This window comes from Excalfactoria chinensis, chromosome 5 (assembly GCF_039878825.1).
Source record: "Excalfactoria chinensis isolate bCotChi1 chromosome 5, bCotChi1.hap2, whole genome shotgun sequence".
Lineage (NCBI taxonomy): Eukaryota > Metazoa > Chordata > Aves > Galliformes > Phasianidae > Excalfactoria > Excalfactoria chinensis.
The window spans coordinates 56,723,875-56,738,924 of record NC_092829.1 but is presented as its reverse complement, the minus strand read 5'-3'; the positions used below and the strand labels follow the sequence as shown (position 1 = coordinate 56,738,924).

Genomic DNA, 15,050 nt, shown 5'->3' with positions numbered 1-15,050 from the left:
ATATTTGGGTGACTGCTGTTATAAAAGCTTGAAAATTCACTAGTAAGTGAGTAGGAGTGTTGATTATTAGTTTGCTGATGGGAGAACAAAGAGCACATCAGAACATTGGAGAAGCGGAAGTTGGGTTTAGCATGCATGAGGTTACTTTGTAGTAGGTCTATTAGTATACCCCTCATTTTTACCTTCTGGGAACATGCTTTTCTTTTGTCTAAATACCCAATCAGGCCAAATCTTTCTTTAAAGGAGCTGTGGAGGCTGGCAGCATTCATATAGGTGCATTGTGAAGTCCTTCCTTTTATGTCACTACAAACAACCCAGGTTTTTATACTCACTCTGCTAATACATACAGGAAAAGATGGTGCTCATAACGCTGCAATTAATCATTCTGACACTGCGTTGCAAGTGACCTCCAGCAGTGAAATGCTCTTATGAGGTTGCCCTGTGGGAATGAGGCCTCATCTGGAATACTGTGTCCAGTTCTGGGCTCCCCAGTACAAAAAAGACAGGGATCTCTTGGAAAGAGTCCAGCGGAGGGCCACAAAGATGGTGAAGGGCCTGGAGCGTCTCCCCTATGAGGAGAGACTTAGGGAACTGGGTCTGTTTAGCCTTGAGAAAAGAAGGCTGAGAGGGGAGAGGGGACTTGATCCAGGTTTATAAATACCTGGGGTGTGGGAGCTATAGTGGCGAGGCTGGTCTCTTTTCAGTAGTGCGTGGGGACAGGACTAGGGGCAATGGGCTGAAACTTCAGCATAGGAAGTTCCGCATGAATGTGCGCAAGAACTTCTTTACGGTGAGGGTGACGGAGCACTGGAACAGGCTGCCCAGGGAGGTGGTGGAGTCTCCTTCTCTGGAGATATTCAAGACCCGCCTGGACGCCTACCTGTGCGACGTGGTGTAGGGAGCCTGCTTTGGCAGGGGGGTTGGACTCGATGATCTCTAGAGGTCCCTTCCAACCCCTACAATTCTGTGATTCTGTGATTCTGTGAATGCTCATTTTTGGCTTCTGGGCAAGAGTGGCTGCCTGCAGACTGGGAGTGCCTTGGGTTTGGTTGCAAAGTGTCCTTGGCAAAGCTTGCAAGTGTGGGCCGCTACTTGTGTTTCTTTGACATCTATCTGGCAGTTGGTGAGCACTGCAAGCTGAGCTTCCATGGCTCCAGAACTGCATTGCACCTCATCTGCTAAACAGTGGGCTCAGGAAAGCAATGAGCTGTTTTAATGTGAGCTCATTGGCAATGCACGCTCTTGGGAAAGAAGAAAATGTGAGTATAGGACAGGGCTGGGTCAGTGATTTATACACACTTACAATCTGGAAGTCAACTTCTGATGCTGTCTGTAGTGAAACCGCCTTGGTTTAGAGGTGAGAGCTGTCTTTGAGCAGTGGTTTTTCTCCCTCCGCATACCCGCAGTGAGGGAGCAGGTGGATGCTGGCTGGACCTCGGGCAGATAATGGACACCGTTGTGGTTGTTCACCAATGTACAGCTGTGAGCCCAGCTCAGCCTGCTATGCCCTGGGCCGTGTGCGTGCTCCCCGTGCGGGGCCGGATGACTCAGAGCCTGTTGGAGTTCCTGTTGACCCCAGCGGAGGGAGTTTTGCGGAGCAGGACCCGCTCCGTGAGTCACCGTCAGGTGTTTTTGTTTGAAAGCGCTTCGCTTTTTTTTATCCTTTTTGAAATAAAAAACCGCCGGCTGTGGGCCGGGCCCGTCAAGCGGAGGCTCCTCCCTCGCTCCGGCCGCAGGGCGGGAGCCAATGGGGCGGCCCGGCTCGGCCCAGCTTGGCTCGGCTCCCCGTGGGTTGGGCACGGCGCTCGGTGGATCCGCGCTGCGATGGGGAGGCGGCCGCGCTCCCTCCCCGCTCTCTGACAGCTGGGTTTTCTTCCGCCGAGGGGATCCGTTTTAAAAGGCCGGGTGTGGGGGGGGGAGGGAGGTGTTGCGTTTTGATCTCGGTCGCCAGCTCCGGCATTAGGACTTAAGGAGCTTGATTCTCCGAGGCTCGCGTCCGAGGGCATCGGCGCTCAGCACGCTGAGGTACATCTGCTTCTTGGCTAAGGCTGAAGAAAGACGCCTTAAGCTGGCAATCCCGTGCGGGCGGCAGCAGGTCCCCGAGCGGCGCGACCTGGGCGGTGCGCGGGGATGATGGAGTGAAAGTCCCCGCTTTGCAGGAGAGGATTCCGCGGAGGAAAGGAGCCGGCTGGCAGCAGAAGGGGAGAGGAGCAGCAGGTGGAAGGAAGGTCCCGCAGGCTGACCGCTTCCTTCGGCCGTCCCCGCAATAGCGTGTCCTTCCCTCCCTCCCCGCCCGCTCGCCTGCCGTGCTGCCGCTGACGGAAAGGCGCCAGGGAAGCAGGAGGAGAAGATGCCAGCCATCCTGGTGGCCTCCAAGATGAAGTCGGGACTGCCCAAACCCGTGCACAGCGCCGCACCCATCCTGCACGTCCCGGCGGCCAGGGCCATCCCGCAGCCCTGCTACCTGAAGTTCGGCAGCAGGGTGGAGGTGACGAAGCCTTCCTACTCCAGCCAGATCCCTCTCAAGTCCCCCAGCGGGCAGGAGAGCGCCGGGGATGGACCGCCGCCGAGAAAGGGCAGCTCGATGGAAAGCGCGTTTGACACTCAGGTAAGAAAGAGCCCGATGCTGGGGAGGTGTGAGCAAGCGTTTGTTCTCATTGCACGCGTGCCGTGGGGCTCGGTAACGCCTCGCGGGGGATGTTGTGCGTTTCCCATCGCTGCACCTTTGGCCGTGGGATGGCTCCGGGGCTGTGTTACCGCAGCAGGGCGGTGCTGGGGTGTGCCCAGCCTGCGGGACTCGGGGCAGGTAGAGGTGTTCCTGGTAGGGCGTCTTCTTTGTGTGCCGTTGGTGGTGGCTACTGGTTGCTGTGAGCGTGTGCCAGAGCCGCTGCTGCGGGTGGTCAGTGCTCGGCATGGAAGGGACGCAGAGCTGCGTGCACGGTGCGTGCCATTTGCAGTGCGGCTGGGTGAAACGGCTTGCAGAGGAAGGGCTTTGCAAGTGGGATTGCCTGCTTTACCGCTATATGTGCATGACATCATGGATGCAGCACGTTACCAACAGGCAGCTTTCAGTAAACCTGTGCACATGGCAGTGCAACCTATTGTGTCTTTAGACACATGCTGCTCCCTGCACAGGGAGAGAAGCGAATGCTCCTCAGCCTGTCCTGTTATCAGCACGGCAATGCTTCCAGCGTGTCTCAGTGCCCGACTGCAGAGTGTTAGGCTTGCATGCCACGGCGTGAGCAGAGAGCTGTCTCTGCAGCAGGCGGGATCGATCGATGCTGTGCAGATTGCCGTGCAGCAGTGCGATGGATTTTGGAACCAGCCATGTACATGACAAGCTTCCCTGCAGGCATCTCAGCCCAGGAGGAGGTGGTACCGTTATAAAGCAACGGGGAAATGATGGTGGATCACAAGAATAGTGTGAGTCATCCCTGCCATCTGCATTTTGAAGTCTGTGGCCCGGTAACCCCGTTCTCTTAAGGGAAGCGTGACCGCCGATGGGGCGTGTTTGGCCTGCTGCCCTGGATTGTAGGATGTGCTGCACTTTCTCTGCTGGCAGCCAGGGTGAGCAGGGCCTGTAGCAGCTCCTCGGGGACCGGGGGCACAAAAGCAGACAGGCGAGTGCTGGTGTCAGGGTGATGGCAGCAGGCACTGAGCTGGGCGTCAAAAGAGAGAAGCAAATGGTGTTTTTTTTTCCCTTGTGTTTGTGTCTGTCCTTGAGATGCTGAAACATCAGCCAAATCTCATTATGTGCTGTGCTCTCTCTGACACACCTTGGTTGCTGCATAGGAATTTACGTTCTGCAGAAGTTCTTGTATATCTAAAGTGCTTTTGACCCAATAACAGATGGTCACTGGAGTGCTCGCGTTGGACTGGGAGCCATCCACAGCAGAAAGGAGAACAGCATGGTGGTTTTAACTCTTGCTGTGCAGATGTAGTGCAGAACACATCCTGTGCATCCCGGTGATGAAAGGCTCTTCGTGCTCATTTGTTAACGTTTGCACACAAAGAAACATCAGATGATTTTGAGCTTTGAATTATTTAGCAAAAAAAGAAATCTGAGGCTTTATCACGTTCAGTTAACCTGGTAGAAGTCCTAGCAGATGACTGGCACCTTTTAAGGTGTGCATGAGTGAGACTTGCTGTGATCTTGGATCAGCGCAGCCCTCTTACATTCATTATTCCTAATGACTCAGCTTTGATTCCATACCCACATGGCATGCAGGTTTTTGCCATCTAGTAATCTGGATCTGAATTAACGGGAGACTTTTCCAGATTGGTTGCACCAAGGGCAGTGCTCGTCTCTTTTCCTTCCTTCCCCCATGAAGGAGTGGGAGGAGGCACAGAATGGATGAACGGCCGCCGCCAGATGGTAGCAGAAGCATTTATATCCTAGGAAATCTTCAGCTGCATTCAGGTGTAGAAGTGATTTCTGGTGACAAGTCTGCTGAGGTAGCCATCTCAGATGTTTGTGCCTTATCGTTTGATTCTCTGGTTACTTCAAGCAAAAATACGGCCCTTGCCATTGCACTGTGAGGCGCCTGACATCCTCAGTGCCTCTGTTGGGGTGGGAAGTGAGATTCTTCCTGTGGCATTTAGCATGTAGGTCTGCAGAACGGAATGGCACCTGTCATGTGATTCAGGTCCCTGTGTGTGGATTGCAGCCCGCAAAGAATGATAGCATGGTCCTGTGTGGGTGGAGGAAGAGCTACAAAGAGATTCTGACCCTCAGATGGAAGGCCTAGGAGAAGAGTAATGAAGAGTGAGATCTGTTTTTCTCAGGCTATCTTCCTTGTGGAGGCTGAACTGAACTTGGAATATGCTTCTGGAACTTTCAGAGTTAGAGGCTATTGCTGTCAAAACCCAGGGTGGTATCACATCGCTTTCAGTACAGCTGGAAGAGAAGTATTGCTTCGGTACAGCTGCTGAGTGGTTGGAGAACCCAATGTGAGAGCTTTCAGACTCATATCCACTGGCCATTCTGTGTATTTTAGGGGGTTGCTCTTAATCCTGTTGAAGTCTCTTTGCACTGCAGAATTAAAACTTCAGTTGCACGCACAGAGTAAGAACAGATGGCAACTAATCTCATGTGTAGGACACCTGCTTACAGGTGCCAAGTGGAATGCAACAGTCAACTGTGTGCACATACAACTGTTTCTCTCCCATCACAGTGAGTCCATTCAAGTCCATTGTAAATGCTAGACTGGAACCTCAGGTCAGTGAGTCATGTCCGTATTGCTCGTGTTTTGATGTTACTGCTATACACACTCCATTCACTTTTCCATCTTAAACTCCCTGTGTTGTGCACAACAGTATCCTCTGTTGTATTGGTGCTTTGTTGAGAGCACTGCCAGTAGATTATACCCATGTTCAGAGAGCATTGTTTTGGAAATATTTAACTTTGTTACCAGAGAGACTCCTGTCAAATAGATGGTAAGATAGTGATCGCTCATATACAAAATGGTATTTATTAGTTATTCTAAAAAAGTCATATATATTTGGCTACTAAATTAAGTAAATTAAGTACAACAACCTGTTGCTGAGCGCTGCATTCAGCAATCCCTTCACCAGCCGTTTGGAAACGTGGTTGTCCTTAACAGTGGGAGAGGATTGGGTATTACTCTGCAAATACCAAACTTCCACTTCCCTTGCTGCAAGCTGGGCATCTACCCTGCTTGTTCCTTTCTTGGTGGGCATGGCAGACAGATGCTCACTGGTGTTGTCGTATTCTCCCCTGCTTTTCTCTTCCTCTACTTGAGGTAAATGCAATTCTTCCCAGATGGATGGCACAATGCTGAAAAACTTGAGGGAGTTCTGCTGTAGAGAACTCTACAGGTAGAGGGAGGGGTAGGAATCAAGCAAGTCTTAATCGGAACCAAGCTGAAAGTCATAGGTTGGTACATAGGCTGAACTCATTGCCACTGTGTAAGCTAGCTCAGTGGTGGAGTTGGTTCTCACTAACATTGCCATGCTAAAAGTAAAGGAAAAGATTATAAATGGAAGATATCTTTTTGCTTTGTTGGAGGAAACCAAATGAGGTCACATTTTGGGTGTGTGCAAAGGAGAATTTTCCTGAAGAGCTGGAAAAATCTAAGAAAACGTATAGATTTCTTGCAAAATACATAGCTGAAAATACATTTTAAGTTAGTATTACTTTTAATGAGCGTGCTTATCTAATTGTAGGTATGTCTTTAAGCGTATTCTTTAAAAACATGCTGTCTTGGTTTCTGATGGATTTTTTTGCATAAGGCTCTTAAGAAGCCACGTGTTTCAGTTTGTGATTATAATGGTTTTGATTATATTTTAATAGATGTGTACTCTTGAATATTAATTTTTGAGGAGCTTGTTCCAAATGAAATATTACCAGACAAGTAGTGAGCAAACAACTGGTAAGTTGTTCTGTTGCCATTATTACTGCAATCTGTCTTGATTTTGAAGAACTACCCCATCCGGATACCATGCATTTGAACAAATGATGTGAGACTGCTCTATAAGCCTGAGGTTATTTCATCACTGTTGTCTGATTTTGAGTCTGCAAAGAGCCGCCTGGGTTCTGAGTTCCATTCGGTTTCTAATTGTCACTGGATAATGAATGAAAATGTATTTTGCTATGACTTCTTCAGGAACAGCCTTTGTTCAGCATTTCCTCCTTTCCAAGCTGAGTACCTCTTCTGTGGACTTCCCCGAGGTGGGATTTCCAAAGCTATTTACTATTGACCTAATGCTGCTGTTGCATTCAGCCGAGTTTTTATGGTCTGTGGGGAGTGTTTCAGAAACACTCATTTAATATGACCTTTTTTCCTCACTTCTGATTTTCTTTTTAATGCTGTTTCTCTGATCTCTGCTAATAGGTAGCATCTGAGGGTCTTGCCATCTTCAGTATATTTATCGTATGAGCTTTCCCTAGAGGTAGGGATGTGCTTCTTATTTTGTAAATGAATGGTGAAGGCACAGAGAGACATATCCAAGGTCATGAATCTGTCGTGCTCTAGAAAATTACCAGCTCATCCCCTGACTATTAGATTATCTTTCTCCTTCACTGCAATTTGTTATTCAATTCAAAACACTTATGCGTATGGCGTCCTTAGAACTCTTACCTTGTTCCCTAAGTTATATTTCTCTGTTCCTGTTTTTATCACGTGTTGCTCTGATGCTTTATGTATGGCCATAGCCATGTTGGATAGTCAGGTCCAGCTATCCTCTAACCAGTAATGGATTCCTTTCCTTGCTGTCCTTCTCCCTGCCTTTCTCTACATCCCTGGCTTGCCCCTTACCTTTCCTCCATGGATGTCTCTCCATGGGATATGGTTTGTCTTCGACTTGCAATGCAAAATAAATACTGTTGAAGAAGTTTTGAATACACTGACAACTGGGCCTTTACTGGAAGAATTCTTCCGTTCTTCCATCTTTTCCCCATCTTTTGCTTTCAGATTGTTTACGTTGCGGGACTAAATATTATGTCTTTATTCTTGTATAGATCAAGGGATGCTCTGAAAATTGAATCCACTGAGTTCGTTTACTTTTCCGTGTAGCAAACTGCAGATTGTCAATCAGATTCACAGTCATTCCCCTGGGAGGTTTACCTGGCTAAAAATACAGTGGTAGAGTATTATTTAAAGGAACATTTGTTTATGAAGCTTATAAATGGTCAGATTTTGTGTGTATTATTAGCCCGCTGGTACATCTTGTAACAGGAAGCTACTGGTTTTCCATTCACCAAGAGCTGGAATTCAATTGAGTGCTTGGTGTTTATGCGCCTCTAATTTTATCTGTAAACTGTTCTTTCTCAAATAGTTTGTGGAAACATTCTCAGTTTCTTTGGTTTTGGGAATCACGGCTGTGGAAATAATTGCTGAAGCTTATCGTAAACGAGGTATTTATTAAAGCGAATAACTGAGAAAACAGTCACTTGTTCTTTTAAATCAGGCTGAGATCCTGTGTTTTGCTGTGATTTTTACCCCCTTGAAAAGTATTTTTAGGTGTGTTATCCTTGGATTATTTTACTTGTGAGTTATTTTAGAATTGGAAGCAATGTGTGGGAAAACGATAAACGAAATCTAACCTCTGGACATCAAAATATGCATTTTACTAGGGGTTCTGCCCCTATGCTTGCTCAGTTTGGGACTGTAATTGCATCGTATCTTGATCTGCAGTACCATCAAGCTGAGCAGTCCAAGGATGGAGCAGAGTCTTCTTGGAGAACCCTAGAGATGGTTCCTGTGTTTCTCCTACACTGAGCTGTACACAGCCAGACTTCCTCATGGATTGGGTCTGATGGGCCAACATGAAGAGCTGAGGGATGTGAGGGACGAGGGTTTGTGTCATCTTTCAGAGTCAGAACTCTTCTTTAGACGATGCACAAAGCTGTATTTTCCATAAGAGCGCTATCTATGCTTGTGTCCACTGTAGGAAGGCCTGCAACAGACATGGGGAGCACGTTAACATCTTCAGATATTGGTTCACAACTTCAATTCCCACTGGTGGAGGCAGTAATTAATGGGTTGGTCTATTAAGACAAAATTGATTCAGTTACAAAGTATCCTTCCTTTCGTAGAGTCTTACAGACGTTTAAGTCTTCAAAACTCATTTAAAAATAACATCACATTACGAGATCAAACGTGCGTCGGCCACATGAAGCAATAGTTTAGGAGCTCTTTTTGCTCAATGACCACAGGGCAGTCTGCTTTTCAGAATGGGCACACGCCTTCCAGACTTGTCTACAGCTTTATTGGGATGGAGTATTTTTGGAAAGAGTATTTTCAGCATTGCTGTATCTTACTCCTCCAAGACGCTCTTGGAGCAAGGATCTGGTCACCCAGGGACACGAGTGAGAGGAGCGGTGCCAGGGTCTGTGTATTGCTAAGCCTGGGGCTTCTGGTGAATTTGCTTGAATTTACAGAACAGAACCACTTGCTGCTTTTTAAGAGGGAAGAAGTGCAGTTGCCTAGGATCCCGTTTCTAAGCAGTGGGAGACAAACTGACTCTGCAGCAGTGAAAGGTTTGCTTTTTGGTAACCTTGAAGAGGTTGGGGCTCGCTTTGTAGATTTGAGTCCATGTGGGATATTTCTTTTCATATCATTAAATATTTAAACTTCACATAGGTGAAAACTGAATTTGTTTGTTTTAAGGAGCGGCAATATTTGAAAGAGCATCTCCTTGCGTGTGGGCACGTCATGATGGAAACCCCTGCCACAAGCAAAAGTAACCCAGGGCTTTCTCTTCATTTTTCACTGTGATGCCTGTGGTAGCACTGTGACCACAAAGGCAGTTTCGGAGTTGTGGTGTCTTTCTACCTGTGTGTGGATGAGCTGCAGGAGGTGCCCACAGCAGAGGGGAGCCCCTGGGGGGGACCCAGGCCTTTAACAGTACCTAGACCTTGGAGGAACCCTCACATGAAGCTTCACCTCTTGGCCCCAGCCAGATGGATGAGGTGAGGTGCAGTCTTCTTCATTGAGCCTTGGGAGGCAGCTGAGACCGGGCCAGCATCCAGCTTTTATCCCTGTGCTACCTGCACTGTGACAAGCAGGCATGAGGGACTGCAATGGGGACCACTCCCCCACCTCAGTTCCTGCAGGCCCGCTCTGTGTTTGTTAGGCAGCATGAAGCGCAGAGGGATGTGAGAGCTCAGTGTTTCTCTGGCAAGTAATTTAAGTGTAAGTATTTTTGCAGTGATTTTTAACAGCTTGTACGGATGCATTTTCAACAAATGGAAGCTGTAGGCAAGGCTTGTTGTGCCCGTGCACGTTTCTGTCACATAACGGTGCCTGTGGCAAGAGTCTCCTTCAAAGCAGCAGCTCATGAATAACTGCAGATTCACCAGGTGCCATTCACCTCCCTCCTTTTTCTTCTGCTAGCAGCTGAAATGGCAGGGCTGGGTTTGGCCAGTCCTTTGCATCATTTGTAGCAGTGCTGTTAAATGCTGGACTGAAATGGATGGTAGCTAAGCTAATTTGCATGATTTAAAACGCCAGCTCGGTTTAATGTAGAGCAGCTGGTATATGCTTAACTCCTTCAGGAGAAAACTTAATACCCGCAGATCGCATTAACCAGGGCTACACTGCATTTATTTATTTATTTTGCTGTCTCTTTCTCCTTTGTTCGCTAGGACATTTGTAGGGAATTCTGCATTGCTGGGGGAGGGCTTTGCTCTTTATTGATATTTCTGCATCTCACCTCGCTCGCAAAGGAAGGGGTTGGTCCTGCCGTGCGATGAGTACTTGTTGCAGCTTCTGAGCATCCGCTTCCACTGACCTTAACAGATAGGACTCTGAGATGTGACATGATGAGGGATGGTAAGATTAGCTGGGAGAGGGACAGGTGTAGAGGCCTGGATTACGTGGATTACCGCATACTCAATTTGTTAGGGTTAAATTTCAAGGTTGAAAATGGTTAATTCCTCAATTATGGAATTAGGACACGCCATTGCTCTAGGGTTGAGCAGGCAGCCGGAGTCATCTTGTGACGGAACGAAGAGTTGGAGAATCAAAGAATTCCTCTGCTGCCCTGCCTGAAATAATTAGCGCTGCCACACTGAGGGGGGGTGAAAGGAGCGTAATCTTTTAATACCAACCCTCCTCAAAATTGACCTTGTCACAGGCAAACAGTCTTGCAGACAGCAGGTGTACGATTGTGCCATTCCAAGAGCCAGAAAGGCCAGCGCAGTGCTTTGTCGTCAGCTAAAATCCTCTCACCTCTGCAACAGCAATGGGCCTTCGTGTGCTGAAGGGCCCCGGGTGCGTATATGAGTGAAATGTGAGGCACTGAGCAGTGCAGATGGGCCTTATAAAGACAAAGCTCCTTCCTTAAAGAGGTTATGATACAACTTTCTCTTCCTCCAGAAGGTTTGTCTCGAGCTGTGAATTCAGCTGAAGTTTCTCATGGAACAGCATGTTCAGGTTTCTAGTTCTGAAGACCCTTATTAGATTCACACTCAAGTTGTTAGGCTAGAGAGGAAATATTTCTGATTCTTTTGATACGTATATCCTTTAGCATTGTGTTTTGAGTTCCAGTATGTCAATTGGCCTGCATGAACCATGGTGCTAGAAGATAGCCTGTAGTTATTTATTTGGCATCAGTGCTGCATTTAGTGTGTGGGCTGTGGAAGTCGTGCCCATACACCACAAAGGCTGCATCCTTAGTGGAAGCTGTTTTTTGGTTGGGAAAGTGACCCCTAGGAAGATAACTTCCCGTAATGTCCTTCCGTGGATGTAGAGAAGACGGATTGCCTCTTGTGAGGAAATACTTTGTTATTTCATCTCAGGCTGTCTATGTGTAAAGTCATTATTGTGCCTGCATGTTGTAGGTTATGGGCCTCTTCTGTACAGTCAAATTAGTCATCTTGTGTTTCCAGACTACATGCATACGTGTATATCTTAACCAAGAGATGTATCTGTTCTACAATGTTGATCATATGTACAATAAGCAAATCAGTTTAGACATCCGAGAAAAGGTCTGTCAGTAATTACTCTTAAAGGCAGAAGCTTATTTAATCAAAGATTATCAGTTCTTTAAATAGATAGGAGCCATTTTGTGAGGTGGTCTACAAGGTACTGTTGTGGCTGGGATAGAGTAGTGGAGTTTAGACTCCAGCAAATCATTTTATTTGCATATACCAAGTCCAAATGTAGGCTTAAGGAATGGAAGAAATCAGCTGACCGGCAAGTAAATCCTTACCAACTATGCCATTTGAATGATCTTGTGTTGCCTGTTTTGCCTTTGTAACTGAGGGAGAATGCAGAACTCTACCCAGTACCATCCCCGTGGCTACAGGCAGGTCACCAGCTACCACTGCTGGCCTTTGTCACGGGCAGCTTCCTTATCTTGCAGGTGTTCCGTGGTGATAAGTCCATTCTAATTTCAAGCAGCTCAGGTAAAGTGATACCTGGAGCCATGGAATTACCTTTAATCGCTGTGTGATTCTTAAGCCTTCAAGCTTCAGTGTGATCTGCTTTTTCCTTATCGTTGATGTTCTTCTTTTTCCTCGAGTCAAAGCCAGAGATGCTTGATTTGAAATCCTTTAACCAGCAGTTTGTGGGTTTTAATAAAAATGGTGAAGGTTCAAGACGCGTTATTGCCACTCTGTTAAGAAAAGGCTCTCAGCTATGAAGAAGTGTCTTCTGTAAACAGCAAAACTGATGCTTTAACACTGAAAATTCTTTAAAGAGAAGAGCTGAAGACCTGCACGTGGCATTTCAAACCATCACGAGGAGGTTGTGTGCTGTGGGTTACCATCTGCACACCATGTCGATGCCATCTGCCCACAAGCAGAAGATCAGCAGCAGAGAAAATACTAGGATATCCTGCCGCAAAACCACCAGTTACGTGTGAAGAGCTGGTGAGATCTGCAGTGAAATCCAAGCCTTTTGTAGTCTGATAGAGGCTGACAGGGCAGCGTGAAAAATGACAGGCCGATGGCATTTGGGGGCACTGAACAAAAAGCATCTCTGCATGAGCTGCATCATTAGTATTAGTGGAAGCGAGGGATCTGCAGAGTGTTAATTCGTAGCATGTAACGCTGTAAACTGAGAACTATCTGTGAAGGCTGAAATTATGCTAATTTATGCAGTTCACATTGCCACTGCAGGTTATAAATAGCTCCGTTTCTAGAGAGCCAGCGCTGCTGTATTGCTGTGCGTGGCAGGTTGACTTTGTGTTTAGCTTTGCAAATTTTAGCAGCTTTAACACAGAGTGAAACCCAGCTTCTCTGGTCTTTTATGTGGAGGTCCAGCCAGTTGGACTGCGCTGCATTCAAGAGGCTGAAAGGAAAGCAGCCCCACGGCTTAGAAATGGCACGGAGGTATTAATGGGTGAAAAACCTGTGCCTGAAGGCCAGAAGAACAGTTAAGATTCAAGTGTTTGGGGTTTCTGCATAGCCCGTTTTGTTTTGCAGGGCTTGATACCTGTCAGTCAGAGGCATGGCGCTTGGGAGTCCCTCTGGGAGGCATTTGGCTTGCCAAATATATCTAGTAGTTAAAATCAGAATATAACTTGATGAACAAACTTGTAGGCAATGCTGGAGCTGGTTTGAAAGGCCAAATTGGTGTGGGATGAAAAGTCATGACATGTAACATGCGTTTGAACAGCTGCTCTATCAAAATGACTGCGATGCGCCTTGCCCACCAGGAGATAGTCTTACCAATAGAGGAATCCTGAGCCCAGTTTTAGAAGTCTGCATTGATGGATGGAAGTCACAACATTTCTGCTTTTCTTCCACCACCTTCTCTTGTCTTCAGTCATGCTGCTTTTCCCACTCTCAGGATACGGCTTTTGATAACGTGTTAATGCTTCAAGCCCTGCTCCCATTAGTGAACACGTTTTCACACTTGGCAGCTGGTTCCTTCCCTTTCCCTCCCAGTCAGCTCGCTCAGCTTTTCATGACTAAGCCGTGTTAGTCTCACGGCTGTTTCTAATCAACTTCAGAAGCCACGCGTGTGAACTGTGCCTGCCTGCCTTTTCCCAATGCAACCCAGCAGCAGGGAAAGTCAGTCAGGAGAATGGATTCGTGCTGAAAGAATTGAGAGGTTTGAGGTAGGTGGCCTGGAAGGAGACCAAGGTCTTATTTTTTCCTCTAGACTGTTTCACTGCGTGGAGCTGGTAGGTTTTTATTATTTATAACGTACATCTAAACTGGTTAATCCATTGCAGGTGAAACAACACACACAGGGGAGGAGCGTGTGCTCCAGATACTCGGTTTAAAACGATCAGTTCTTTGTGGTTTCTCAAACCCTGTCGCCAATTCAGGTGAGAAATGATCACCAGCTCCTAGCAGACGTCACTGTGCTGTGCAATCTCTCTAGTAGCTGCCGCAGAGATGTGGACAGCTTTGCTGAGCTGCTGTTGCCACCTTGTGGTGGCGAGCAAAACAGTGCGAAATACGGTCTGTTTAGGTACTCTCCCATCGGCTGAATGGTATTACGTAGTGGTATTGCTTCTGAACGGCCCAGCTGCTGTATTGCCAGGGCAGATTTGATTTCTGTAAGTCATTAGCGTCTTATCTTAGTGAAATGAGTAGATGGTTATCAAATGATGACGTTTTGCAGTTAATGTAAGTGACTTAATTGTCCTTCCATTGTGTAGAGTTTTATTGCTATCCCTTTAAAGGGGATTGCAGATAAACTGTATTGACAAAGGAAGAAGAGCTCCCCACTCAACCAGTCTTGCTTGTGACAAAGCCATGCTCTGTATCTGCAGATTTTGTGTCTCTGCAAAACACGGGCATCTGCTGGAGCACTGCAGAGCTTCACAGTGTTTTTTCAGCTAATTACTGCTGTGGGTTATTTGCTATGAATCTTTCAGGCAGCACTTAAGAGCTAAGGTCATTTTGGTGCACGGAAATTGGGTCTGACATACAGGAGGGGTCTGACATAAGTTGTTCTTTTGCTGTGTTTTAGCAGCCTTGTGCTATGCTGCAGAACCTGTATTTCAGGGAAAAACATTAATCCTCTGAAGCCCCGGGCATTTCCTTGGCCATTTTGGTCAGGGAATTGGAAGCCTCATTGGATCATTTGGAATGAAAGAGAATCTCTGCAAAACAAACTGTGCTTTGGGCAGCTGTGTTGTCACTGTATCACCTTTGAGTTCCGGAAGAAGCATCCCAGGATCAGTGCAAACCCGTATCACCCGCGAGGCCTCTCTGCACCCAGCAGAATGTGCTCCAGCCCACCAGCAGGGCAGCATCTTTCTGTTAGATGCTCTGCTGCAGGAGGCCATTCTGCCTACAAAGCATCATTATTCTGTTAACTTGCCATCCTGTATTGTTATGAAGGCTCATTTGATTTCTAGGCTGATTAGCAGTAATCACAGTTATGCCTAGAAGCAGTTAAACCAGCGGGAAGCAGAGCAGTCTTTTTGTCCCCATCAGTTTTTAACAGTTTCATGTATTAGCATTTCATGAAATGGAATCCAAATGTCACGTGTAATTGCTTTCTTATTCCTCTTCCCAGTTTGTACATGCTTGATCCCTTCAGTGCCTGCAGAATGAGCTGTTTAATGGCAGTACGAGGCACATGGGAAAGCATAACGCATTTCCAAACCATGAGAGTAGAAGA

General features: G+C 47.1%; 1 protein-coding gene across 2 annotated transcripts in view; it reads left to right on the top strand.

Annotated features, from left to right (window-relative positions):
- The first annotated feature begins 1,798 nt into the window (after positions 1 to 1,798).
- The window catches only part of NAV2 (neuron navigator 2), a 149,012-nt gene continuing 135,760 nt past the window's right edge, over positions 1,799 to 15,050 (top strand). For both annotated transcript variants that reach the window (XM_072339296.1, XM_072339295.1), the window contains exon 1: positions 1,799 to 2,608. In XM_072339296.1, coding sequence (XP_072195397.1) covers positions 2,351 to 2,608 — 258 coding nt within the window. In that variant the 5' untranslated portion in view covers positions 1,799 to 2,350. The remainder of the gene's footprint in view (positions 2,609 to 15,050) is intronic.